The sequence below is a fragment of the Agelaius phoeniceus genome, chromosome 2 (genome assembly GCF_051311805.1).
Source record: "Agelaius phoeniceus isolate bAgePho1 chromosome 2, bAgePho1.hap1, whole genome shotgun sequence".
Classification (NCBI taxonomy): domain Eukaryota; kingdom Metazoa; phylum Chordata; class Aves; order Passeriformes; family Icteridae; genus Agelaius; species Agelaius phoeniceus.
The window spans coordinates 88,710,220-88,738,059 of NC_135266.1; the positions used below are offsets into that span (position 1 = coordinate 88,710,220).

General features: G+C 43.8%; 2 protein-coding genes across 4 annotated transcripts in view; both read left to right on the plus strand.

The window, feature by feature from the left end:
• The window catches only part of TEAD4 (TEA domain transcription factor 4), a 36,794-nt gene extending 20,537 nt beyond the window's left edge, over positions 1 to 16,257 (plus strand). Inside the window, exons 4-11 of the mRNA XM_054654387.2 lie at positions 477 to 611; positions 1,420 to 1,463; positions 2,043 to 2,098; positions 2,838 to 2,968; positions 3,919 to 4,092; positions 11,707 to 11,847; positions 13,254 to 13,406; positions 16,022 to 16,257. Coding sequence (XP_054510362.2) covers positions 477 to 611; positions 1,420 to 1,463; positions 2,043 to 2,098; positions 2,838 to 2,968; positions 3,919 to 4,092; positions 11,707 to 11,847; positions 13,254 to 13,406; positions 16,022 to 16,135 — 948 coding nt within the window. The 3' untranslated portion in view covers positions 16,136 to 16,257. The remainder of the gene's footprint in view (positions 1 to 476; positions 612 to 1,419; positions 1,464 to 2,042; positions 2,099 to 2,837; positions 2,969 to 3,918; positions 4,093 to 11,706; positions 11,848 to 13,253; positions 13,407 to 16,021) is intronic.
• Positions 16,258 to 23,333: 7,076 nt separating this feature from the next.
• Positions 23,334 to 27,840, plus strand: part of TSPAN9 (tetraspanin 9) — a 167,100-nt gene continuing 162,593 nt past the window's right edge. Inside the window, exon 1 of one of the 3 annotated variants that reach the window (XM_077174147.1) lies at positions 23,334 to 23,470. The gene's annotated coding sequence lies outside the window, so the exon portion shown is untranslated. The remainder of the gene's footprint in view (positions 23,471 to 27,840) is intronic. The other 2 variants (XM_054654555.2, XM_077174145.1) reach the window with 2 other exon arrangements.

Below are 27,840 nucleotides of genomic sequence, written 5' to 3' on the forward strand. Positions count from 1 at the left end.
AGTCCCAAATTGAGATAGTCATTTCTGCAGTGATGATGATGATCTCTTTTTGTGACATTTTCCTCAGAGGTTTTTTTTTGGTTTTTTTTTTTTTTTTATAATCAAGAATCTTTCCCATTGAATATTGTTACCAATTATTAAAACACTAGAGTCAGCTAGGGATATACTTTCCACAACAAAACTTTTCAGCTGTATGGTTGAAAGCCCTCAGACAGAAAGGATAAATGCTTCTCAGTCTTTAAACCAGCATTTCAGAAAGCTTGATTATTCACATCTAAAGCTATAGTAATGAGTCACAGCCTTACAGCTTTAAAGAGTTCTTAGGACAGTTATTGGTGAGTTTACTGCCCAGAATTTCAGAGATGCCTGTTCCTGACAGAGAAGCTGATGAGAATTCTGTTTATAGACCATTAGAGCTGGCAACTAGTTAATCATTATAATAATCCTGTTTTTTCTGTTTCTTTTCTTGCTCATAGGATCAGGCAGCTAAAGATAAAGCCATGCAGAGTATGGCTACAATGTCATCTGCCCAGATTATCTCTGCAACTTCCTTCCATAGTAAAATGGGCTTGCCTGGTCTCCCACGACCAGCCTACCCTGCTGTTTCTGGGGTGAGTGGATCAGTGACTTGGTGGAGTTTTGAGAAGACACTTGACTGTTTGAAAGGATGTTGGGACTGGCTGAGGAAAGTCCTGAGAACTGAGACAGAATGGGCCAAAAGGCATTGTCTCTGTAGAATAAATCTGTCATGTGGCTTCAACAGTTTTGTCCAATTCTTTGCTCACACTGATGTAAAACAATAGAGTTTCACTGTGTATATTTTTTTAATGATACAAGGGAGAGAACAATCAGTTCTTTTGGATTTTCATACCACTTTCTTAGTCCAGCATCTTTTTGGAATAAATCTGTTTGGGCCATCCTGACCCTTTCCCAAATTTATATTTCCCAATCTTTTTCTCAGCACTTTGATCAGATGGCCCTTACATAAAATCCGTAATAGAGAAACGTCTGTCAGCATCTCTGTACCTATGAGTTTGGCCTAGTGAGCATTTGCTGAGCACTGATTTCTGCCAAAATAACTCCCATTGAACTTTCCTGGGGAAAATGGTCCTTTCAAGAGAGTGAGCATCATAAAAGCTTTGGAGACAGAGGCACAAGTTGCATGCATAATATTTAACATTAAAGATCACTTTCAGGTCAGTTTTTTGCATATCATGAGTAGTAGTGTGTAGAATGAAAAAAAAAGAGCAGTCAGCATCTCCACAAGAATGAATCCAGGAATGTAAAAAGAAGAGAGAACTCATTCAGATCTTTAAAGGTGTGTGAGCTTGCAGTTTGTTTCCTCAGAAAAGAGCAAGCCTTCCTTTTCATCTCTGTCCTAAGAGTGGTGACTTCTGCCTATGTGTTGTTCTCTTGCAGTTTTGGCAAGGACCATTGCCAGGCCAAGCAGGATCTTCCCAGGAGTAAGTATTCCTTCACGTGAGCATCCAAAGCAGGTGCTTCTGCTGCTTTCTCTGCTGCCTGAGGAACACCATTAGCTATTACAATATCTGTGAAATGCTAAGGCCTTCATTTTTCTTACAGTAGTGTTAAAATGGAGCTGAGCTGTTAAAGGAGCTGAGCTCTAGTTCTCCTGAAAACTGTGTTTACTTGTGGGTGTTGAATGTCTCTGAATTTGGGCCTGAGTCTGAGAGGCATCCAGACCTATATCCACTTGCAAAGATATAAAACCACTTGAAAAAAAATATAAAACCAGTGTATTAGGAGGCTGATAGGGATCTCAGAAAAACAAATCTGGAGGGAGGGCCTGCTGAACACCTGCAGGGAAATTTTTATCTGTCCTGTCCTGGCCCCTTACTGCTTTCTGAGTGTTTGCCCATGACCCTTCTCTTGCCCACACAGAAAGATAATTTCCAAAAGACACTTAGGCCACTTTCTCCTTGAGGAGAAATACTTTATCTAATCTTGCAAACAGTCACTGAAGAATATTTTTTTGTTTGGTTGTGTTTTTATTAACCACCTCTCTTTGTGTACTTCTGTAGTGTGAAACCTTTTTCTCAACAACCTTATGCTGTACAGCCTCCACTTCCAATACCAGGTAGGTAAGGAAATGTACTTCCTTCCTTTGAAATTGTATTTCAACTTCAAAAACAGCCAGCACTCTAAAAATCTTGAAAGTTAATTAAAAAAACCCAAAACCTATTGAAACATTTCAAAGAGCCAAAACCAATTTTATATGATTTCCTCTTATTACCTGTGCTCATCCTTTTACTGAGAGAGCTGAAGCCTCTAAATTTTGTTTTCTTCCTGTTTTATATTGGTTGTGTTGGGGTTTTTTTCTTCTTGGCTCAGCAGAGAATAAAAGTTTACATATCTCTACTGGTCTTCCACCATACTTCATGCTCTAGAACACTGTTCTTTATCATAACATGATTGTGTTCCTAATTTCTCATTAAGCAGAATAACAAATGTCTTTTCCTTCTCAGCTTCCCCATTTAGAGAGATCAATGGTGACACCTAATTCTGATATTAAACAGTTTATTTCAGTGCTCCTTTAGGGCTCTGTCTAAATCCTCTTAAAGTTGCTGAACATGTTTTCTCTGGTGTCAGACTTGGTAGTTTGTCTTTTACATCATGACCCCAGCAATGCTGTCTTAGCAGAGGGTGACTGGCAAGCAGTTTAGAGTACAGGTAAACTGAGGGCCTTGTGAATGATATTTTTGCATGATGAATGAAGCCATAAGGAAACTATGAGTCAGCTTTGACAGTAGGTGTTCTACTGGAAAGCCATTGCCATTTTTTTCTAAATTATTGTTATATAAATCCTGTGTGCTTAGGGTTTGAATCTCCTACTGGCCTCTCACCTTCCCCGTCAGCACCAGCTTGGCAAGGACGAAGGGTTGCTAGCTCCAAACTTTGGATGTTAGAATTCTCTGCATTCTTGGAACAACAACAAGACCAAGACACAGTAAGAAACACACCTTGCTTCCACCCCTCATTAATTTTGCATCTTTGGACAGCTCTTGTTCATCATGGATGTGTTATACTGCTCTATGTGTATGGAAATACTTGCTTCGTTGCTCTTCAGAGAATAGAAAGGCATCTTTGGGAATCACCAGATATCCTCCTCTTAGAGGATAAGTAGTGATAGAACTAGGTCTGTGCACTGTGCTTCTGGCTTCCCTGTCCAGGGTCATGGATATTCATACACCAGAGCCCAAGGCACTGAGGTCATAAACCCCTGCCAGGCTATGCTGGCTGTTCTGTCCAGCCTTGTAAGATAGACTCCAATATAGAACCCAAAATCAGAAGTTGCTAGGATCACATAAAGCCATGTGTTTCTCTGGTGTGCTAGGAAGTTAAAATTGGTGGAACTGTGATGAATTTGCATCAATGTGTTTCCACAGTGAAATTGAAGTAGTAAGATTTGCCTCTCTCACTAAACTTTTTGATTCTGCATCTTGAGATGTACTCTGGTGATGGGCTGAGATAGGAGAGTTCAGAAAAGATAGTGGTATTTGCCTGGGATTTATCTGCTCTGGGATTTCAGGCTTTTCATTGGACAGGAGCATCAATGTTTGGCTGAGTGACCTGTCACAGGTAACACTCTGTGTCTCAGGGTTTTGCAGACTATATGGCAGCAGCACAAGGCAATGATTTAGGAGTGAAAATAGGAAGAAAAAAAACCCAACAACGGTGTTTCAGAGAAGGAAGAAGCATGAATGTATTGATAGAAGGAAAGAACAGCATGAGCTGGTATTAGCAGAGATATTTCTATTGATTTCTTCTGCTCTTTTAGAAAACTCTATCAAATCTTCATTGACTTCCAGCAGTCTTCTGTGAAGGACAATGGATGTTCAGTAGGTACTGAATGGTACTGAGCAATTTTCTAATTCCATGTTTTTCCTCTTTTTGCAGTATAACAAACACCTGTTTGTGCACATTGGGCAGTCAAGCCCCAGCTACAATGACCCCTACCTCGAGGCAGTGGATATCCGGCAGATCTATGACAAGTTCCCTGAGAAGAAAGGGGGACTGAAGGAGCTCTTTGAAAGGGGGCCAGCCAATGCCTTCTTCCTTGTCAAATTCTGGGTAAGAGAAGGGCCCTCTGTAGGGTACCCATTTGCTATGAAGGTTGTCACTTTTAAAGCTGTGACCTCCTTGGCTGTTACAAAACTGCTACCTCCCAACAAATTTTTCCCCATGTAGGCAACTGAAAACAGCCACAACTGTCACTTTTCTTGACCCCACAAGATCTTCCCTTGATCCCACAAGGCACACTTTCTGGCCTGCAGCAAGATGGATCTTTCACCTTGTCCATCTGTAGAGTTGTTCTTGACTACTGTCTGCAGATTTGCTAATGGTGACTTGGACCCTCTAGAATTTTTGTTCATGTATAAGTAAAGAATTCAGAGGAAATTATTCTCTGCATACTCTTAGGCCTTCACTTCTCTCAGTGTTGTGTAACTCCTCAGCCAGAAGCAATACTTTTCCATCTCTTCTCCTGTCTCTGTAGCTGCATTTTGTGTTATCCAAGTACTAATAATTTACAGATGCATACTTACTGCTGGAAGAGCAAGAGATAAGAGAAAAATATCATGAAATTGGATTATGCTGATAATATATTACTGAAATGACTTCTGGTAAATTGGTAGAAATCAGCCTGGCAAAAGCTTACTCACTCAATTTGGATTTTTGTGATTTAACTGAAATTTGCAAAAACTGCTACTGTGCTTCAAGGTACAAACAAAATAGCTTTGGTGATTGATATTATCATAGGAATTATGAAATTAAAAATAATAGTAGCTCAGGGCATTTGTACAGTAGATGGCTGAGGGAATGTGTAATGGGATTTGGAGCCTTTCACCTTGAGTTTATCACATCATTCAACCTCAAGTCAGAATGAGATGATGAAATATGAGCTTTTATATCTCATTCCCTTCATACAAAGTGGCACTGGAAAGCCTCCTGACTGGTGCTTTCAGAAGGAAGAGTTAAGTGCCTTGAGATGCAACTTCCCAGCTGTCCCAAGCCTAGCCTTTCCAGAAATGAGTTGGAGAATGTTGGCTGGGAGTCTTCTTCTCAAGCGCCTGTGCCTAGAGTGTTGGTTGCTGATGATTTTTGAGGACACATAATTTTATTACCTGCAGTCTCTGCTACTGAGCTGAGCCCTTTGTGGGATTAGCTCCTGGCAAAGTACAACAAAGCCTGCCTGGGGTGCTCAAAACAAAAGGTGGAAGATCAGCTCTGTTCTGGCTGGGAGAGAAAACAGCACCTTGCTGAGAAGCTTATCCTTTGACAGGGTATTTTGAAAGGTATTGATTGCCTTTTGTGCTTTGGAAGTTTCAAGAACCAAAAGAAAGAGCTTGGAGATGTTACGCAGAGAGAATTAAGCACTTTGAACTCCCTGACTTGAAGAGAGAGAAATCATGAAATTGTGATCTGCTGCAACTGTGATTTTATTTATCAAAATTGACAGTGTGCTTTTCTGCTTTTGTGGTTCAGTTTGGGGATTGTGATAACTTGGTTTTTAATATCAGAAGTATAAATGTGCCCTATGCACCATGTCAGACCAACCTCTGTCAGGGTTTTGAAAGATTTAGATGGTGGCATGCCATCAAGCTGGGTTTTTTCTGTTCCCACGTGAGGTGTTCAGAGGGTATCAGCTCACTGGAATTTGGCTTGTTTTAAGAGATGTGACATAGGATTTGAAACAGCTGTACTCCAATGTGTGCACAATGTTGTGGGGCTCTGCAACTCTATACTTAAAAGGACAGAAATATTTCTGGGCTTGGTTTAATATTTTGACTGTCTGATACTTTTTTTGGTACCCTTGAATTGTTGAATCCCATCTGGAGTTAACATCAGGTTTTATTGGTGGCACCCATTACAGCTTATCACTTAGAAATAGGCAAAGTTTACAAGTCGAGTCATTAGTTAAATGTAAGTTTCTAAGACTTTTAAGAAGCAAATAAAAAAACAAACACTTTTCACAAATAAGGCAATATGATTAAAAACAAAGAAGGAAGAAAATTAGATTTTAGCAGAAATTTTTATATCCCTCTGCATTTTCATACTTTTGTAGCAGTATGTGTTAGGGTGCTTTTTCATTTTGCTGCCTGATAGTTCTGGACAACTATACAAATATGCTGTTGATGTTCAAAGATGTATTGGATAAAGCAGTTACTACACCGTTGAATTTATAGCATCATTTTAGGATAAAATGGTGAGTAGAATTAAATACTTGAAGGGATGCTTTGAGACATGAAGACATGATTGATTTTTCAGAGGTTCTGAGTTGAAGTTGTGGTTGCAGGTGACAAAGACTTTAAACAAATCAAGGAATGAGTAAGTTGGGGTTGTATATCTGTAGTTTTAGGTTCGAAGAACCCAAGGCATGAACCTACCATTGCTACAGTAACCATTGAATATACCATATGATCTGTTGTGTACCAGAGGCCTAATTCTAAACACCAGGGTTGAAGTTTCCTGACCTCTGTGGTAGCACTGAGGATCTAGTATGACTGAGTAAGAGATGTTCACCTTTGTTCAAAGGTGCTTTAAATTATCTATACAATAGCTAAAAGTTGAAAGTTGATGAGTTTGAAACATAAGGAGTGTTGCAGTGTTTGCAATTCTTCCTTGATTTTGGCATTGGGAATTTGGTACAATGAACTGATTTTTGGACTTGGGTTGGCAAGTTGAGTATGGCATCTGTGTGACATTTCTCTGTGCTCCAAGTGCATTCTAGCACACGACAATGAATGTGAGACATCAGCCTCCCAACACATGGACAGTGGCAGCCCTGCTCTTTTCCAGGCTAATATTATCTCTGCCACCTGTTCCTTGCTTCTCCCTGTGAACTCCTCCTCTATGGATCGTTATTAATAGTTTGGGGAAGAGGCGTTCTCAGGGCTTTGCACGTTAGTAGAATGGTGCACTTGCATCTTGGAGCTTTCAGAAGTTGTGAGACTCTGCATGGAAGACAGAAGGAAAAATGACAAATCAGTATTTCAGGACAGGTAGTACTTTGCACAGAGCAGTCATCTCCAGAGACATGAATCAGGGGAATTTCTTGTCCTGCCTGTGAAGAATGTATGTAGTAATTTCTTCTTGGTGATAGGCAAGCGATCTTCTGAGCATCTGAGTGCTTCTTTCAGCTAGATGGAATATACTTTTGTGGGAAAGTGCTGAAGGGGTGGGCTGGAAACTGCTGTCTTGCACCTGGCTTCTCTCCTGTCACAACCAAATCCAGTCAAAACAGCAGCAGTGCAAATTGCCCTCAGCACCCTGCCTTGCCCACTGGATGCTTTCAATCCTGGAACTGCCTGGAGAGCAAGGAATGGCAATTTGTTCTCCACGTTCACTCTGTTCTTGGTACTCCTCAGGCAGCAAACAAGACAGCAGATAGAAACAGGGAATTTTATTATTTTTACACACATTTTTAATTTCACCTGCCATCACCAGCACCAACCCCAGTTGCTGCCCCCCTCCAGGGGACTCTGCCAATGGCACATCTTCCACCAACTTTCAACAGATTATTAGCAGCAAAAGGCAGATTGAAAGATTGAATTGCTGAGAAATTTTCAAAGAATCTTTTCCAGAGATGGAGGGGAGAAAGGAGCAAATTAACTTGTGGAGGGGTAGTATGCTCTTCCCAGAACAAATGCCTTCTCTTCCATCTAGAAATCTTGTCTTGTAGGTAATTAAACATTCTGCTTACTTCTCTGGAAAGGAGGAAATCGCAGATGTTCCCCCCAAGCAGGCAGATTCACTCTTGCATGCAGTATGTGAATATCTGGGATGTGCTATATCACAGATATCTCAGTGATTGCAGTTTCAACATGTTTGGAAGTCATCAGGCAAGCTATGGATAAGTGTGTCATTTGTGCTGAGCTTACACAGCAAGTTGAACACATCCCAGACACATCAGATTTTTGCTATGTCAGAGTGTGCTCAGGTTTTTGCATCTGGAACTTCTGGGACAGAAAGCAAGAACCCTGACTTTGTCAGATAAAGTAGTTTGGTCCAGCTGGTGGCTCCTAATTCAGATCCAGCTTGTAATATGCCTCGTTTATTTGATCTTAACCTTTGCCTGTAAAAGAGACTGAGAACAGCTGTTTGAATGCTGGACACCACCCAACAGCCTGAATCCTGCTGCTGCTGCCCCCACAGTACCACCCTGTTCTAGCAGTGGCAAGTAGGAGCCTGGTGGGCCAGGCAGCTCAGCCCCCTCAGTGAGACTTTCCTAAATCCTGCCTATGTCTCCTTTGGCTGCCTAGATTGGGCTAAGGAATGTATTTAAGACCATCTCATTTGCTGTTGGACATACTAGGGCATTTGCCAGAGAGGAGTTGAAGCACCTGGGTTCTAGTCACATCCAGTTACATATCAAAAAATTCTATGCATTCTCAGACTATAAAGTGAAGATTTTCTCTCCTGCTTGATGGAGTTCTGGGAAGATGAATTTCCTTTGAATCATAGTCACTATTTATTCTCTTGCATCTTTTCTGACTTACTGTGTCCAGTGGAATGTACTGGACACAGTAAGTCAGACCTGTCTCTGCTCACCTCGGGTGCTCGCTCCAGCGCTGGATGTGCTTTCACACAAGGTTTTCTTTAGAGAGGCAATGTAGTCCTGATGGTCTAGGTGTTGTGAGGAACTCATAGGAATCTAGGCATGAAGGCCATAAGCTAAATGCAGTAGCTCTTTTGGTCACTATGGTCTTGTCCTCATCCTGAGAAGTTTAACTGCATCCTTTCGTGAATTATCCCAGTGTCCAGTTGACATTTAGAAGTTAATTTGGCTATGGCAGATTACACTTTTCTTCCTCAATTTTCTGCCTTGTCTCCCTTCAGAAGGTAATCATCTCCACAGCAGGGAAAGCAAAGAGATGAGAGTTCCACTTCTGAGTTTTTCCTTGGTCTTGTATTCATGTACACCATTGCTATTTTCAGTTCACATGTATAAACCAGGTTGCAAATAGTACAAGAGCAGATATGTGTGTGCTAAATAATCTCTGGTACTGGGGCAGTGCCTTCCTTAAGAAGGTGGGAACCAGCAGCTGTAAATAGGTGAAAAAGCTGTAACTGTAAGGCCAGCAGCGTCTGGGGTGCTCCAGCATTCTGCAAACATGAGCTGAAGCTCTCAGCAAACTGCTACTGTCATTCCCTGGAGTTGCTGAAACTCCCTGTATGTATGTTTATGAGATCTGTAAAGGTGACAGGAGGTGGGTACACAGCTCCTGGTGACTGATCACTCCATGCCTGACCGTCCTAGCCCATAATATGGGACAAGCTTTAGAGTAAAATATGCAGTGTAAATGTGAGGGAGTTCCAACATGATCCCGCTGCTCCACTGCAACAGGGCTTCCAGGTACTGATTGTACATAATGTCAGTGAATGGTGACAACTCCTTAATTCAAACAGTATTACCGTAGTTTTGCCGTTAATGTTGTTAATTAGATGTTAATTAGCTGCGAAATTCTAGTCTGGCCTTGTGATGGGAGGCTTGTCAAACTGTGGGAGCACCTAGAGTGGCTTCTTAGGGCTAGTGAAGCTTTTCTCATGAAGTGGAACTAGCACCTTTCTGCTTTGCCTTGTATTGAGTGTATTTATTTTTAAATTTTACCAGTGAGTTTTTGGAGAATGTAACCTTAACTTTACTAGTGGGACCCTGAAAATGTTTGTCTGGTTCTGCAAGTGTTTATGTAGCAGTGGCCTGACCAAGCCTCTGTAGCCTTGACCCTTTGTTCTTTTTGACTCAGCGGGAGAATTTCTTTGGAAGAGCGGAATCAAGTCCATACATTGTGTTTATTACTCCCAAGGGAAATAGCAGAAAAATATTGTGAAGGACTCCTAGTCTAGCTCCTCTCTGGACAAGGGAAGAAGTTAATCTTTATTCAGACAGTTGGAGTGTGGGTGAAATAAACAATACAGTTGATTGCATTGACATGGATGTGAATATTACAGTATTAAAGTACAGTGTTACAGTAACTTAATAAAAACCTAAACCAGAATGGAGTAATACCACTATTCTCTAATACAGGTGCATTTGTGGTACAAAGAAAGTAGCTGCTACAGTTATTTAATACCAAGGTCTTCAACATGGCCATAACAATACACTAGAATAAGCTGTCCTGCCTTCTGCTATCCCTGTTGCTTCCCATCCTCCCAACACATTCTTTATTTGAACACACACAGGTGTTTCTGAATCAGGCCAGGGACCTGACCCCACTGAGAACTGAGTAATTCCTCAGTGAGCCTTGTAATACAGCTACAGAGATGTGTGTCAGTACAGCAGGAATGGGGAAGCACAAACTGTTCTGGAAGACTGAGACTGCTCTCTCTTGGGGTCAGGACCAGCCTGGTATCATCAAACTACAACTGAGGTACAATTTCTCAAGACACTCAAGCCAATCCAAGTATGTGTTGCTATGAAAATAGGCTTTCTTTGTGGTCTTTTGTGGTGCCACAAAGGCAGCAGCAAGCTCACGTGTCTACAGAAAGAGAGAAAACTTGACTGTCACTTTCTAGACTGACCTAAACCTTTTGTGAAGCTGCTCCTTAAGATAACTAAGCTAACCATGAGGTATTTATTACCTCGTGGCACTTAAGAGGCAGGTATTTTGCATGGCAAAGAAAGAGGGGCATTCATTATTGTGGTGGTCCAGTTCTACCACATTGCTTGTCCTTAGTGCTGCTCTAGATCTCAAATAAAAATCTCTTCACTGACATTGGTTAAGAAAACCCTGCTAGAATGGCATCTAATGCTGTCTTAGTCCCACTGTAGCTGGAACACATTTTCTGCAGTTTCCTCTTCCCTTAGATCAGCTGGAAGAATAAAATGCTCTGGAGCAGCCTATGGGAAGTGATCCTTGCTTTTAGGCTGATGTGAATTAGCACATGGGCTTGTGGAGCACAGAGGAGCTCTGCCCTTTTAGTTTTGAAGGGGAGGGAGCTGAGCGGGGCATTCCCACACACCCGTAGTGTTTCTAGAGCTTAAGGGAACCGCCACTTGTTTCATAACTGCGGTTGGAATGACCCCTGGTGGAAGCTTCAGACAGCGAGGATTTTTAGGAGTTCTGTTCCAACAGGAGGCTTCGGTTGGCCAGCCTTAGGCACCCACATTTGAAAACTGTGGCTGCTACTGGAGATGGGTTTGAATTCAGGTGTCACTGGGCCAGATCCATCAGTAACCTACATTCCTTATGTTGCATCCTGTCTATTTACATTTGTAGTACCTGAGCCTGATGTGTGTGTGTATTCACACATTCCTTTTCCCTGCTGTCTCTTTTCCCTTACCTATGTTCTTAGGGTGGAAAAACTTTTTTGCTGTTGCATTACTATTTTTTTCCATCCTGGAGAGTCAGCCTAGTCTAGCCTGTCTGTTGCACTGCTCTGACTCTGCAGTCTGCTCTGCACAGTGAGTACCTCCAAGCCGTGTCATATGTTTTTCATGTTAGGAAGATATTCCACCAGATTTCCCCAATGTGTATGCAAACCACACCATTTTTTGAAGTGGAAATAGGATTTTATTCAGTACTCTTCAGATTTCTCCTGCTTCCTCAATGCACATCGGTCTGCTTAAGGAGCTGGGGACACTCCCAATACTTCACTATCCTGGCTATGTAAGGTAATGGTGAGAAAAGGCCACAACCATCTATTGATAACCATCTGAATTTTTATTGCTCTTCTTTTTGACAGGCTGATTTGAATACCAATATTGAAGATGAATCCAGATCTTTCTATGGTGTTTCCAGCCAGTATGAGAGCCCAGAAAACATGGTCATTACCTGTTCCACCAAAGTGTGTTCCTTTGGAAAGCAGGTGGTAGAGAAAGTAGAGGTAAGGAGTAGACACTTGAGTGCGAGATTCCCTCTGGCTGCCGTTTTGTCACGTCAAGTATTTGCATCCTGCCTTTGTATCTCAAGGCAAAATATATCTCATGCTTCTTGTCAGGGAGATGGATGCCATAGATATAAGATCACTCAGCCTGCAAAATGCTTGTCTTAGGATTTCACTGAAGATCTGCTAGTGTTTGCTACTTTTCCCTTAAATCTCAGTTTCTGAGGAGAAGTAAATACATATGACTCTTACCTCTGCTGATTCTCTGGGGTTTTTAGGGAAACAAAGGAAAGCTAGGGAATATAGATGTGTTTTGTAGTCCAGAAATGTGAAAACATATAAGCAACACCTCAGTCTCACCAGTGTTTTTAAACAGATCATTTATAAACTATAGCTGTTAATTTGACTGCAATAATTTACAGACTATAGCCTTACAGCTTTGTTAGATCTAGAGCTTATACACTTACAGCTTGAGCAACTGCAAATAACTGGGTTATGCATAGAACTGGCATTGAAGAAATTCTTTTTGATGCCACATTCAGCTGCTAAGAGAGCTGCTTTGACATGCCTGCTGCTGCTCTGTTTCTTAAGGAACCTCAGGATGCAGAAGCATCTATGTGCAGAACACCAGCTGTTCTCATGTCAGCAGTCAGTTCAAGGTGCATCCTTCCCCAAAACCCATCTCCAGCCACATGATAGGCATGCCTGAAGTTGAGTTAAGTATTTGCAGAGGGACAGAGGGGCTAAAGGGAAGTGTCATGATGCACATGAAAGAAGACCAAGCCTCTGGGGTGAAAGAAGGTTACAGGCATTTAAGGGTCTGCTCTGAAATCATAGAATATGGCTTCAGTTTCTCTTCAAAGGCAGATAAAATATGCAGGAACCAAGGTGGGAATGTGAGAAAAAAAAATCCCTCTGTGTATCATTGGCCAGACCCTTTTTTAAGTGGGGGGCATAAATTCTATGTTCTCTCACACAGATCCCAGAAGGCTTTAGTCTTTTTAACTATAAAGCATCCTGAGTATAGTATTACTATCATTACTTCCTGGTCTTGCTAAAGCAGTAGTTATTAACTTTTTCAGTTTATTCACACTTAGTACTTTTCCAGTAGAGATGCAGACGGGAGTGTAGGTGTCAATCGGTCTGTTCCTCTTAGTTACCTTTCACAGTGCCTTGAGGGTTTGCTTCTCAGAAGCTGGAACCCACCATTCTCAAGAAAACAAGAAATCAAGCTAAAGAACGTGGAGGATTCAAGGGGACTGACCTTGGTGCAAAATACTGTGATCACTGTTCATAAAATTATTTAAAAGTGCCACTGTAATTTTTCTGTTCTGAGTGCCTTTTTGTGATAGTGCCACTGGTGTGGCAGCATAGCCCCACGTGCCCTTCTCTGTTTTTCCCTGCAGACAGAGTATGCACGCTATGAGAACGGACACTACTCCTACCGCATCCACCGCTCCCCTCTCTGCGAATACATGATCAACTTCATCCACAAACTCAAGCACCTTCCCGAGAAGTATATGATGAACAGTGTGCTGGAGAACTTCACTATCTTACAGGTAGGGATTTCAGCTGTTTTCATTGCAACTTGGCAACATGTAAGCACCATGCTGAAGTTCACTGTTGAGAGTCAAAGCAGATTTCCTTTTATAGCTCAGCATCTAATTGAACTTAATTTCTTTCATGTGTATTGCACTTCAACACCATTTATGGAGCTCTAGAGATGGTAACTCATGCAGAGGAGCAGCAAAAGAATTTGAGAGACCTGGGTAAGAGAGAGATAAAAAGAAAAATAAAGGGAGAGCTCATGAGGCAGAGAGACAAAGGAAGGGGAATAATGAAAAAGTCAGTGAAGGAAATGCTCATTCCACTATTTCACAAATATTGAGGTCATTTCTGTGCCCTGGCCCTTTTTGCAAGGTAAAAAACCCCATAAGGGTATTGTTGAGTGGCTATAAAATTTTTCTGTGGAAAGAGTTCTTCACTGACCATATTAGGGGGGAAAGTTGTTTCCTCAGGACCACCCGGGACCTGTACAGAATATGGAGACATGCAAAGGAGTTGTGGGGAAACTGTGACACCTTCTGAATCACTGCAACCTCTAGATAGGTCAGGATTACAAGGCTACAGCAATTAGATTTCCATTAGTGTTTTGTTATACTGGGAGCCTTTCCAGGCTCAGATGCAGCAGCGTAAATTTGGGAAGAGGGCACACAGCTTAAAAAGTGTATTTTTCTAGTGGACTGAATTCTGTGTTCACCTCTGTAAGAGGCATCACAGATCTTTGCCCAGAGAACGTGAGGCTGGGTAAGTAGAAGAGATGCTGGTGGCTGTATGAAAGACTGGAAATCAAAGTGGTTTTCATTCCATTCTCTGAAGATCTTTGATAACTGCAGGCAACTCGTTTCACTGCTCTGTGGCTCAGACACATCAGCTATAAAATTCAAGGTTAATAATATACATCATAGGGCATTAAGTTTACTCTTTCATGCTTGTATTAAGATCTTAAACATCTGGAAGAAATGAGGAGTATAAATGCTGAGAGTTCTTTTAGATGAGCAAAAGCATGAGAGGGGCAGAGACAGAGAGAAGGAAGACTTGTGTGCTGTAGTCCATACTGGGGAACATTGTAGTTGCCTTCTGCATGTTTCATTCCTCAGTCAGGCCAGCCAGCATTTCCTATAAATTCTAAGAAAAAACCTGTCACATGGTTATACTTCCTCAGGGGCTTTATGTTTTGAGAAATCTCATGTCCTTCCCTTATCTTCTGGCACTGAAGGCATGTCCCACGTGGTGGCTGGCACACACTACCTTGCAGTGCTGTGCAAGATGAAAGTGCTGCTCCCTGAGCAGCAGCATGGGCGTTTCCCACTCCCCACTGCGGAGATGAAAAACACAAAATGTAAGGCATGTTGGTAGTCCTCAGTCCCCACTACCGCCTTTGAGCCAAGTCTAATTACATTTTTTTTATAAACCCTTTTATAAGCTTAGAATACCCCTAATCCTATAACCCTCATTTATCTTGCTTGGCACATTTCTCTAGATCTAGATTTCCCAAGATTTCAGAGCCCGTTTTTCAGAAAAGGGCCTGGTGCCTTAGCACACGTGGATGTGTATAACTCACCACATCTTGCAGAAGAAAGGACTTCAACTGCAAATCCAATCATGAAGTAAGAAAAGAAAACAGACCAAAACCAGACTGCTAAAATTAGTAGGAAATTTTGAAAACAGCTATTTTCTTTCTGTTTTCACAAGAACAGTTGGGCTTTGGTACAGTTCAAGCCTCCAGCTGGAATGGTTTTCTTCTGCAGTTGAGCTTGTGCTGCTGCTGATAAAAATCTGTGTTCTCCAGCAGGAGAGAACTTTAGGTATGGCACAAACTCAGGTGACAAGAATGTGCAAAGCTGTGCGGTGACAGAGAGAGGGAGGCTGAACTAGGAATTCTGAGAGCAATATTTCTCTTGTCTCTGCCACCTAGTGCATGCTGCAGAAACTAGGACAACACTGCTCCTTCACCATGCTGCTGACAGAGTCACGTTGTAGAGACGCTAAAGGGTCCTGAGGGGCCATAGAAAAAAAATGGGAAAAAAGGAGCTTCTATAAGAATGCATGAGTGTAGCAGCCATCCTTCTCCTAATATCTACAGTGTGTGGAATGGGAGGTGTAATGGAATCAAATCTGTAAGTCTCCTGTAACAGGAGTTATACTCTCTAATCCTCGTGTTCTGTGTCTACCATTGACAAGCAGGAGCAGATGAAGGAAAACAACTGTCTGTGGTTGTGATGTATCAATATTTGTGTGATCAGAAGTGGGTGTGCCACAGGAGGGGGCCCCTCTATACCCAACAAACAGAGGAAGAAGAGCTTTTTTTTCAGAGTGAAACACTTTCACTCTGCTGAAATCTGCAACATCGGGGTGGGAAGTAGAGAACCTGCTTCCACTGATGTGATCACTGCTTGGTCACAGTGAACTTTTTGTCATCTCCCTGTCTCTTCACTGCATTGTAGTTCTGAGGATGCAAAAGTGCTGTGGTCTGTGGGCCAAGTTGTGTATCGATCCTGCACTTCTCTGTTCTTTGTCTATTACTGACTTTCTGCTTTGCGTTAAATGTGTTGGAATACGTAAGCAGAGAAATAGCAGTTGCCATTTCAGCTTCTTCTCCTTTTCTGTCTAGGTCGTGACAAACAGGGACACACAGGAGACCTTGCTGTGCATAGCATATGTTTTTGAAGTATCAACTAGTGACCACGGTGCCCAACATCACATCTACCGGCTGGTGAAGGACTAGAGACTCTCTGCCCTGAGTTGTCCATGGAATGCATGTCTAAGAAAAAAGTCTGTGCTTGAACAACCCCTGCCCCCCCCCCCCAAACCAAACTGAAAAATAAACTGCAGATATTGTGTATTTTCAGAAAAGTACCTCTGAGCTGGTTTGTGATTGATAGAGTGAAGTTTCCATCTCCAGGTTTGTGCAAATGGGAAAAAGATTTGGAGTCAAGGAAACAGGCAAATGACTGCTTTAGGGTCTCACCACAATCAGCATCCTGTGAAAAGCATTTCCCACAGTGCACACCCAGGGTGTGATTACACACATAAAAGGAGTGTGTGCACCTGAGCATACAGGTGGGGCAGTGGCAATGGCAGCAGCTTCCACAACTCTGATCACATATGAGCAGGTTGAAAATGTTTATGCTACACCTGGTCTGAGTGTGTGCACTCATTTACATTCATTTGAAAGCCAACACATGCCCAGACCTGGTTACCATACATTTATATAGGTGTCAGTTAGACATACACAGTCATGTGCCTGTGTGTAGAGGTTGCACATATATCCTGCACAGCTGCCTGGCCACATCAGCAGTTGTGCAGTCACAGGCTCATTCAGCCTTGCTCTGTTAAGAGACTGTTTCTTCTGTTAGAGGCTTGTTTCTTCTTCCCTCTCTTCCATGCATGACAGTGAGAGACCAATCTTTCTTGTGCGTTTTAAATAAAATTATGCTTAGAAAATTGGGTATGTTAAATCATGTTGTCTTGCCCAGTAGATTTCCTCTATGTATCAAGTCTGATAACTTGACAGACTAAAATAATTCTTGCTGCTTTTGCTTCTTTTCTCCCTGCACAGCTACCAATGCTCAGTGAGCCAGTCTGTGCTCTTGTGCACCAGCAAAATAATTGTTTACAAAGGTCAAATTATTCCACCTGTTAGTTGCAGACAGTGAGATGCACAAGTATTGCACAGGATGTCATTTGGTGAGCAAACTGGAGGAAAAGAATGAGAGGGAAGAGTGAAAACTGCTTAGCTTTCTGTGTTTCCAAGGCAATCAAACACAGCCTCCCTGCTTTACTTGTAAACTGAGGTTGTCTATTCAGAGAGGAGTCACTGAGAGGCAATAATCTTGGTCTCCACAATGCTGCTGATGTGGGGGAAAGATGCAGCTATTCATGTTGCTCTGAGGGAAGAGGTGGTTTGCATGATGCTCTGGCAGAGGGTGAACAGGAAATTTATTGGGTGGCCAGGCAGAGTCGTGTGGTCTGGACAATCAATTTAATGTGGAAGGGGGACTAATTGACTTACTTCCTCATTAAGCAACTGCATGCCAGTCGATCTGTTTTAACTGTAAAAGTGTGGTTTTCCATTTGCATGTGTGAGGTCCCTGACAGGCATGAGTCTTCACCAGGCAGACCCTGTGCTTTGAAGCATGGGAAGGAAAGGATAAGGGTAAGGAGGATAGCAAAGATAATGCCATGAAGTCAGAGATGGAGAAGGATGGTTTGTTTCCTGTTATGGGAAAAGTGATATTTTTTCCCCCCAATCTTGTAGACGCTGCATTCTCAGAGGCTACTTTTAAGGACCTTGCAGGGCTAGTGCTGTTAACCACCTCTGTGCAGGAGCCAAAAGTGGATGGTCAAGAACAAAAAATTTGCTTGCACCTATTAAGCAAAATCTGCACCAAGTTCCTGCTGTGCCTGCTCTCTCCAAGACAAAGAAATATCTTCAAGAACGGACTTCCAAACAGTAATACAGACACACAGATGCCAACAGCTTTCCTTAAGATCTGCATGGCTGGTAACCAGAATCAGTCAAGCTTGGAGAAAGATGAGCCAAGTACTTTAAATACCTAGAAGACAAAGCATCTTGAAATACCTGCTGCTCTGTGCTACACATGAAAAATCCATACAAGCACAAGCTGCCCTTGCCCTTCCATTGGGCGTTATTGCTAGTCCCAGCCAGGTGACCAAGCCACCCAGGACTGAATTAACTAAATCTCTGCAAACCAGGCATCCCCTCCAGCTGGCCACATAGGTATGAATGGCACCAACTGTCTACAGTCCATTGGTAATGCATGCACCTGCCTGCTTCAGCCCTGTGCAATCTCCTTCCTGATCTCTGAACTATGTGTGGAGCAGGCAACAAATCAAATAAAACCTCACTAATAAGAAAAAAGACTGACCCTTGGGAAAAGTATTTTTGGCCAATGTTTTGAAATGAAGCCTGTACAGAGAAAGGGCAGAGAAAGTCCCCAGCAATGGAAAATTCCTTATGATGTGTATTAGTACTCTCCTGCAAACATGAGCTTGGTGCCTTGCATGCTTTCACTGCTGGGTTACACCACAACAGCAGACCCTTTGGAAGTCAGTCCGTGAAGAAGATGAGCCCTAGAAGTTCACTTAGTCCATTAGTTGATCATTAATAAAACCACATTAAGCAAGTTATAGATGTTATCAAGGCAGTAAACATGAACCAACAGGCTGAGGGACAGAGGAAATCTTTGCACAGTTGATTCTGGGACACTTATGCAGGGTTTATTTTCAACTTAATACCAGTGGAAGATTCTTCTCTGGCAGTATTCCTTTCTATGCTTGCTCTTGGAGTTCACAGCTCCCTGGTGTCAATAACCAGGGTTAGCAAGAGACATCTACCTGCCTTTGAAACTCAGTGGAGAAAGGAAAAGAAAATTTGTGCATCTGGGAGACCTCACTTTTATGTAGGCCAAGAGATGAAGAAGATTTACTAAAGCTAAGAGGCAAAAGGAGTACTGGAAATTTTGATCTGGACTAAAAAGCTTCTGTCCCCTTGCAGAATGGGTGAGATCCATGCAAAAATACTTCAAAGACTGGAAGGACTGTAGCTCTCTGTCCCCAAGGCTTCCTTTCTTGGAATTTCACCAGAAGAAATCCAGACAGTGCATCAAACTAAGAGCCAGCTGCAATTTTGCTAAAAATAAAGCAAAACAAACACAAAATACCAGCATATGTAAAAAAAGACATAGATTCAAGAAGAAAGGCTAACTGAACTCTAAAGAACTGACAACAAGTGAGGATATCAGAGTGTCTTACAAGTTTAATTTCTGTTGGGGCAGAAATACCAGAATTATTAACTTAACCTGTGAGAACTTGCTGTAAAATCAAAGGACGAAACATTAAAAGCTGATTCCCCTGGTCACTTTACAGCCACAACACCGAGACCTTAGAAGGTGAAGTGACAAACCAGATCTAAATATCCAAACCAGATCTAAATATGCAAAACAGATCTAAATATCCATGTTTTCTTTATAACAAAGCACTTAAAAGCTTTCCATTTAACTGATTCCCTTTTTTTCTAATGTACATGCTTCAGTTTATCAGCCCTCATTTGTGCAGCTACATCTGCTTGTGGAATCATGTCAAACTGAATTACTAAAATGATTCCACTTACTGATAGTCTTCTGAGATAAGACAGACCATGGGTCTGAGCAACACAGAACTAGGCAAGTCAGGAGCCCTCCCTTCATCTGCACTTCAAAGCCAAAAGGAACACTTCAGGTAAGACAAGTTCATTTGAATTCATTCATGGATTTGTGGTGAGGGGGTGGGAACTTCTTAAGCTGACATTGCCAACAAAGACAACATGTAGGTGGGCCTAGAGACAAAGGTAGGGATTGAATTTAAATCTCCTTCTACTTCAATATCTCGATCCAAGGATCATTATTTCCTTGAGTATAACACGCATGCTTTAGCCTTTGGTGCAATGGTTTCCCAGTGTCATTTCTTCCCATTACCCAGCTCGTTTTTGTCTTGCTTCTTTGACATCTTGGACCAGATGAAGGAGTTGAAGATCTTGTGTGGTTACAGGAAAGAATAAGAACTAATTCAGACAGGTGAGAACACCCTCAAACTTGCTGTAGAGCTGTAGAAGGGGCAGGAAGAATACATGCTGAGCCCTTCAAGAAGCTGCCAGGGGGTCATGCTGTTTCACCAATCCTGCAAGCAGAGTCTACATCAAAACCAAGCAGGAAGGCAGCAGACAACTTGCATGCTTGTACTGAAATGGCAAGATCGGGGCTACTCTCTATGAGGGAAGGCCAGCCAGAAGCTTAGGTGGACCACAGCTCTGTCCATAACCTCACAGACTGTGGTGCAGTCCCAGTCCTCTTGGACACCAGATCCAGATCTACTACCATGTTTGCCATGGGTCAGCCATGGAAGCCATGTTTGCCTGCTGGTTCAGCAATTAGTCAAGACTCCAAATCTTGACTCCTCTCATTTAAGAGGCCATACAATTTTGGCCTCTTACATGAGCCACGAAAGTACTGGTGCTCATTCTGAGGAAAACTAATGCAGCATCTTTAGAGAAAAGCACCCCCCTCATCTCCTTGAGGTGCAAAATACAGCAATTGCTGGATGGAAAGAACATGAATATAAGCAAAGTTAGAAAGTCTAGGTGAATGATCTATTTCTGTCAAAAAGAGAAGCAAAGACTTTGATTTTCAACCTCAATTTCCCCACAGCACTCAGCTCTGTTGCCATATTATGATTTCATCTGAAATTGGTGGCTGGGACCAAAGCCACAGACTTGCTATTACAGTAGAGGGGGTACATCCTGTGAATTACACTGGAGAGCATCCTTTTCTAGATGCCTCAAATGCAGCTACTCAAAGCTATTCTCAGAAGCTGCATTTGGCCTTCAGGTTTGCTGGTCATATGCCATGGATTCGGGTACACAAACTCACACAATTAAGGTTGAAAAAGACCTTTGAGACTGTCAAATTCAACCTATGACCTAACATCACCTTATCATCTAAAGCATGACACTAAGTGCCATATCTAATTTTTTTTAAACACCTCCAGGGACAGTGACTCCACCACCTCCCTGGGCAGCCCATTGCAATGCTGAACCACTCTTTCTGTGAAAAACATTTTTCTAATGCCTAGTCTAAACTTCCCCTGGTGCAGCTTAAGACTGTGGCCTCTTGTCCTGTTGCTGGTTGCCTGAGAGAAGATACTGATGAGGTGCAACTCCTGTTCCTCACTGTATGGACAACATCAGAGTGCCCCCACGTTAGACTTGGTTGCATGCAGAAGATGGCTAATTGAAGCTGGAACACAGGTCCAACAGACCACTTTCCTAAACTTAATGGCATAATTGAGAAGAGACCTGCAGATAAATGCAGTTTCCTTGGTAGAAAGTGTATCTACAGTATCAGCAACTCCAGTCCTCAGTTTCACAGTGATCCTCAAGCTCTTCCCTAAATCCTTAGGTTCATACTAAGCTCCCATATGTGTTTGGTTTTTTTCCTGTGCATGTTTTACCTTTTTTCCAAAGTAGACACAAAATGATGACTTGAATTCACATATTGATTTTTTACTGAGACTTGAACTATAGAAATCCCGTATACCTGGGTATAAAGCTGCTTTACTTATGCAACAGGTGAAGAACAAAACATAATGCTGTCTCTTTTAGAGTGAACAACCAACCAACAATAACACCACCACCAAAAGTGTCAAATGTGTTCTCATTTTCTGCTGACTTCCTGTGCCGCTTCTCTTTCAGGAAGTTGTTGTTTATTTCCAAAGTTTAACTTACTAAAGATTGACTTACTAAAGTCCTCAGGTCTAATGGGATTTGCTGCATTAGAGCTACAGCATCCAGGAGATGGACTCTTCTTGGAGCCTGGAACCAAAGAACCAAAAGAAGTGCTCTCCACTGATCTCTTTATCTCTTGATGCATTGCAAGATATATTTCCTTCATTGCTTGCTTTAAGGTAAACACACACCAATGTTTGTGTACTTCTGCACATAAATAAATGATGAACACAGAGCTGCTGCACATGCTTCTCTTCTGGGAGGGAGAGAAACAAACATGCAGCAAATGACAGTTGTGTTGCTGGCAGCACTGCCACCAGGATGCTTTGAGTCTGTTGAACAAGCAGTTTATAAAAATCCACTTAGGACGTGATGGAAAGTACAAGAGAATATATTTGATGTGGACATCCCCTTGAACTGAGAAGTGTGACAGCAGCAGCAGTACCAGAGATGGAAATGAGAATACACAGGGAACCTCAGAATGTGAAACAGATCTTCTTTCTGCAAAAACATTTATGGTAAAGCCTTGAGTTGCTCTTCATATACTGTAAAATACAGTTCCTCTCAGGAGGCCCATGTCCATAACTGCACTGCTCTCCTTCTGTAGGCATCTCTGCCCCAGTTCTAGGTTGTTTCCTCAGCATATAACACTTTGCTTAGTGGTCCATGCCAAAACTTTCCCCAGCTCTGTTAAGACAACTTGAGAGAGTCTTCTGCTGGGGAGAGTGTTTGAAATTGACTTAGTTCAGTTTTTGTTGCACTTCCACTGACACCCAGAGGAAGGCAGGTGGGGACTTTCTAGATGATGTCAGATCTCCCTTATGGCCCTGTCTCTCACAGCACCACAGATAAGAATCATTAAGATTGGAAAAGATGTCCAAGAGTCCAGCCATAAACCCAGGACTGTTGTGTCCACCACTAAAACAAGTCTCTGAGAACCATATATACGCATTTTTTGAATACTTCCATGAATGGTGACTCCATCACTTCCCTGAGCAACCTGTTCCAATGTTTGAACACACTGTCAGCGAAGAAATACTTTCTAATATCCAATCTAAACCTCACCTGGCACAGTTTCATGCTGTGTCCTCTTGTCCTATCACTTGTTACCTGGGAGAAGACACCGACCCACACAGCTGTCTACAACTCCTGCTGCGACCGCAGCAAGCTCAGGGGAGCACTCAGACACGCTCTCCCCCTGTGCTAGAAGCCAAAGCAACACACTGGCAGTCGTGCTGGGCTTCTCAGCCCGGGGTTGCCGCTCGCAGCGGCGGTCGGGGCTGCACTCCGGGCCGCCTGCGGGCACGGGCACCAGCCCTGCCTGCCTGAGCCCGGAGGGGACGTCCAGCCGCGGGTCCCTCGGGGCAGGGGCAGCTGAGGGGGGCGGTCGGTGCCCCCCGCCCCGGCGGAACGGTGTGCCGGGGGATGCTCCTGGCGCCCACCCCAGAGGTTTCCCGGAGGGCACCGCGGGCGGCAGAAGGAGTGGGGCAGGCTCCAGGCAGAGCTCTGCCAAAGGGGCTCCGGCGGGAGTAGACGGAGCGGGTGGGGTGCGCTGGAGGAGCGGGCCGGCAGCGCTCCCTCCCACCCTCCATCCCTCCCTTCCCTCCTCCGCGGGGCTGGAGCCTCCCCTGGGCAGCGCCCCCAGCTCCTCCCCGCTCGGTAACGCCGGTCCGAGCCCCTCCTCCCGTTTCCGCTGGCAGGAGCTGGGGCCGTGTCCTGCCCTACCTCCGCCGCTCCCCCAGCACTCGGCCCCATCCGGCCCGGCCCAGGGACGCGCGGGTGAGACCCGGCGCCGCGGGGGGCGAGGGGCGGCGGGGACCTGCGGGCCATTCCCGGCCCTGGGAGAGGGGAGGTGGCAGGAGCGGGGCGGCCCGGGGCGGGGGTGCCGGGGGCTGCCCCCTCACGGGGGTCGCGGGATGCCGGCCCGGCCGCCGGAGATGCTGGGGAGCGGCGGGGTCCCGGCGCGATGGGGCTGCGGGAGGGGTGCGGGTGGCTCGTAGGGGCGAGGAGTGTTTGCTGGAAACAATAATCCCCCACCCCCTCCTCCGGTGCCTGCGTGATTTTTGCGGAAACAGGAAAGTTAGTTCAGAGGGATGAGTCGAGCCCAGCGGCGTCTGCGTGCGCTGTCCTGCTCTCGGCCGGGGAGCCCGCGGTGCCCATCCCACACGGGAGCGGATGGCTTCGGCTGGGGATGGATTTGTCCCCGCCGCCGGGGAGAGCACCCTGGGACAGTGCTGCTGGCCGGCGGGGGCTGCCTCTGCTGTGGCCTTGCGCACCCCCGGAGGTGCGGCGGGCACCCGTGATGAGGGGCTGGGAGCGCGCAGGGCGCCCGTGAGGGGAGGGAGGCTGCCCGGGGCTGACAGCGGCAGCCGCCCGAGGACGTGGTGCCAGCGGTTCCTGCCTTCCCCCTTCTTATGTAAAACTTGACTCCAGCGTGGCCTTTTCCTGTTGGAGCTTTTGGAAACTTTTCTTGCTGTATCTTGGGATATCTGCCTGTCACCGTGCTCCTGGTGGGAGGTGGGAGCTCTGTGAGGTTTGCCTCTCGGGAGGGCCTTCAGCTCCAGGGATTTCTGATGGGCAGGGGAGGACCTGAGCTGTGGAGATGCTGTGTTAAGGAAAAATTAGACTGCAAGAGCTGCATTTCTCTGCTTAATCCTTCTATCAACTCTTTTGTTCTGTGCTTTTACACTGTATAGTTCTGTGGTTTGAACCACGAGAATGGGGTACCTGATTTTCCTACCTGACCGCACTGAACTTACTTTAAGACTTGGGCATAAGTCACCTGGGATATGTCTGGGTAGAAGTTAAATATTCTCTAGAACAGCCATGAGAGTCAAATCACAGAGTTTGTTTGGGCTCTTGGCCCATTCCTAGATGGGCCTAAACGTTACCTATGGAAGCCAAAACTTAACGTGTTCCTGTAGCAAAGTTGTTAGTAACAGGTGCCACAAATTGTTTTAATGGTTTGTTTGTTAAGCTTTGTAGCCAGGGTATACAATTGCAAAGGATAGCAGCCACTGAAGTGTGCATTCATAGGAGTTGTGTTGGCATGGAATGTGGGGACAAAGTTAGCACTCCATAACTTTTTAGAATGTCTAAAGATTAATTATCAATGTGATGTAGAGAACACCAGGGAAAAAATCTGTCCTTGCAGTTTTATGTCCTTTGCTTCCAGTTTACATTTTTCCTGAGCTCCAAGTATGAAAACTGATGGAGCTAATATAGCTTCTGCCTCCAGATCTTTCCCTTTCATATTTTTAGACCTGTGATGATCAAATTGCATATCCTACAGAAAAAGCCTTTTCTATAACTGGGCTGTAAGACTTGTGGCACGCTTGGTTTTGGGTACCTGCACTTTCTTTAAACCTAATTCTCATTAATAAAGCTGCATGAAAAGACCTTGGGGTCAGAATATAACAAATGCAATGTCATTAGCATTAGTCAGGCAAAGCTCTGAGGTTAGAATGGCCCTGTTCATCTCTGTTGAGCAGGATAGAGGGTTAACTGAGTGTCAGTGTTATCTTAGCTATTTTGGTTATTTTAGCAGAAAGTAGCTATCAGAGATGCATATCCCACAGCCTTTGCTTTCTGTGCTATTTTAAGTTATTTTCTTCCAAAGCATGCCAAACCTCAGCCTGTCCATGAGGGTATTTCCATCACAACTGTGTATTTTTAGTGTTTAACCCCTGTCTCCCCAAAGACACAAACTAAAAAACTGCAGTAGAAAAGTGAAACACAGGAAGAGCACAGATTAAAATAGCAAACCAGCACTGAGGCGGCAGCACTGACTGGAGGAGTTACTTTCACATTTGTTTCACAAGTGAAACTAGCGAGTTTTCACTAGAGAATCCAAGACTTTGTCTTGGTGTTACTGTGAGAGAGCTGGAGCAGAAGTGGCTGCTTATCTTAGAAGTAGTGTGTTAATATTCCCCAGATACTTGGGTTTTACAATTGCTTTTCAATACTTGGGTTTTACAATTGCAATTTTTTGCCCAGCTCAGTTTTTCCCTTTTATCATATTTCAGGATTGTGCTGTTTGCAAATGACTGATGCCCCGTTAGTTTTCTGTGTTGAATGTCATTAGATTTATCGATGCATGACAAAAAGAGATGAGAATGCTTTAAAGAGGCTGAGCATGAGCCAGTGTTGTGCCCTGGTAGTGAAGGCAGCTGACAATACTTAGGACTATTTTAATCAGACTGCAGCCAGTACCCAAGGAAGTGATTATCTCAGGTCAGGGTCTGCATCAGCAGGGTCCAGGACCAGGATTCACACACCTGGCTGGAGGCAGGGCACAGCTACTACACAGGGTGGGCAGACAATGAATGCCACAGGCAGAGCTAAAATGGGGTCCCTGGTGCCATGAGCAGAGAGCAGGGGTGGATGTGAGGCTTTTATAGAGAGCATTTAAAGGCCTTTCAGTGCTCTCAGAGCCCTGGTACAGCACGAGGGTCATATGCTGAGGGAACTAGGCTTGTTCAGCCTGGAGAAGAGAAAATTTGATGGGACCTATAGAGACCTCCTGGTACTTTTGAGGAGGTTCTCAGGAAGACAGAGCTTCTTCACTTTTTTGTATGGTGACTGTATGAGGGACAACAAAGGGAAGTTGAAATGAGGTTCAAGATAGATGTAATTTCCAACAAGGAGGATAGTCAGATGCTGGAACAAGTTGCCCAGAGGGGTTGTGCAATGTCTGTTCTCACAGGTTTTCAAGGCCGAAGTGGATGAAGTCCTGTTGGGACCTCATAGCTGGTCCTGTGTAAGGTAGAGCATGATGGAACCCCTACAGGCCTGCTCCAACGTGAATTCTCTGATCCTGAGATCAAGCAGCCATTTGGTCTGAGAAGGAAGGAGGTGTGTGAAACAATGGCAATACTTGTAAATACCCCAGATGAAGAAATGAAGGAAGGTTTTAGGATGCTGATGTGTTGCTAAGATGCTAAAAGAAATTAAATTAAAAACTTCTCTCAGTATGCTCACAGCTTATGCTGGAGAGGTGTGTGTGTGGGTAGGGGAATGATTTGTATTTGTAAACTCACTTTCCTTTAGTAATTCTCAAAGCACAAAGTGCCTTTTTGGTGGAACAGCACTTCAAGATGCATTCTGGAATGGATCAAACCATGCTCTTTCAAATTTCATGTAGGAAGTGTGATGACAATAAAGCATGGTGCTGAGCTTGGGGAAAGACAGTGTGTGACCAGGGAATAGCTCTTATCTGAGGGCTGTCTTCTTTGATTCTCTAGAAAATAGAATAAACATGCCAGAACCAGCAGATCATTTCCCCATTTGTGCTGTAGTTGTTAACAGACCTTAGGATTGAGTCAGTCCTAGTGAGACTATCTTAGCAATACCCAGAGAATGTGAGTGGATCAGAAAGAGATATTTGTCTTTCCTCTCTACATGGCAGTGAAATTGTGGAAAAGTGGGCATGTGCTCAGGAAGTGCCAGCTCTTCGCTCAGTGCAATGCATGTTGGAATTTAATTTTGAGGAGAAGTACTTGTTGGGAAGATAAAAATTTTGTATATTTTACTCAGCTGTTAACAAGATACTTTATTGGAGACCACAGGTATTACTAGTCCCCTTCCTCTTCACCTTTCCTGATCTCCTAAAGCTGACTTCGAGGGGCTGTTTCTGCTGCTCCTTGTAGCCTCCCTCAATGAAACATGCATTGCTGAATGTCAGTGCTGTGTTTCCAGGGAAAAAAACCCTTCAAATCTGTCTATGTGTTACTTCCTGTGGTTCAGCGCCATGTTTTCTGTGGTGTGTTTGTCATGAGGCTGGACTCTGTTCTCCAGTGAAAGATGTTGGATGCTTTTGTCATCCTGCTTGCACAGGTGTTTCTGGGAAGGTGATGTGTCTGTGAAGCCCTACCTCACCTTTCCCTCTGTTTTCTGATGATATTCCAAACACTTGTATATATTGCTGTCAAAAAATAAACCTTGAGGGCTAGAGTTTGTAGAATGAGGCATGATCCTTGGGCAAAGCCCAGCTGCTTCAAGGTGTCACTGTCTGCAAGTCCAGTAAGAAAGGAGGCATCTGACTGTGCTTCACATGGAAGAAAGAACAGATAGGAAATGTGGGATCCTGAGTAAGTAATGAGCTGTGTTTTGATGCCAGTGGGATGTATTAGTCTGTTAGACTGCCTATT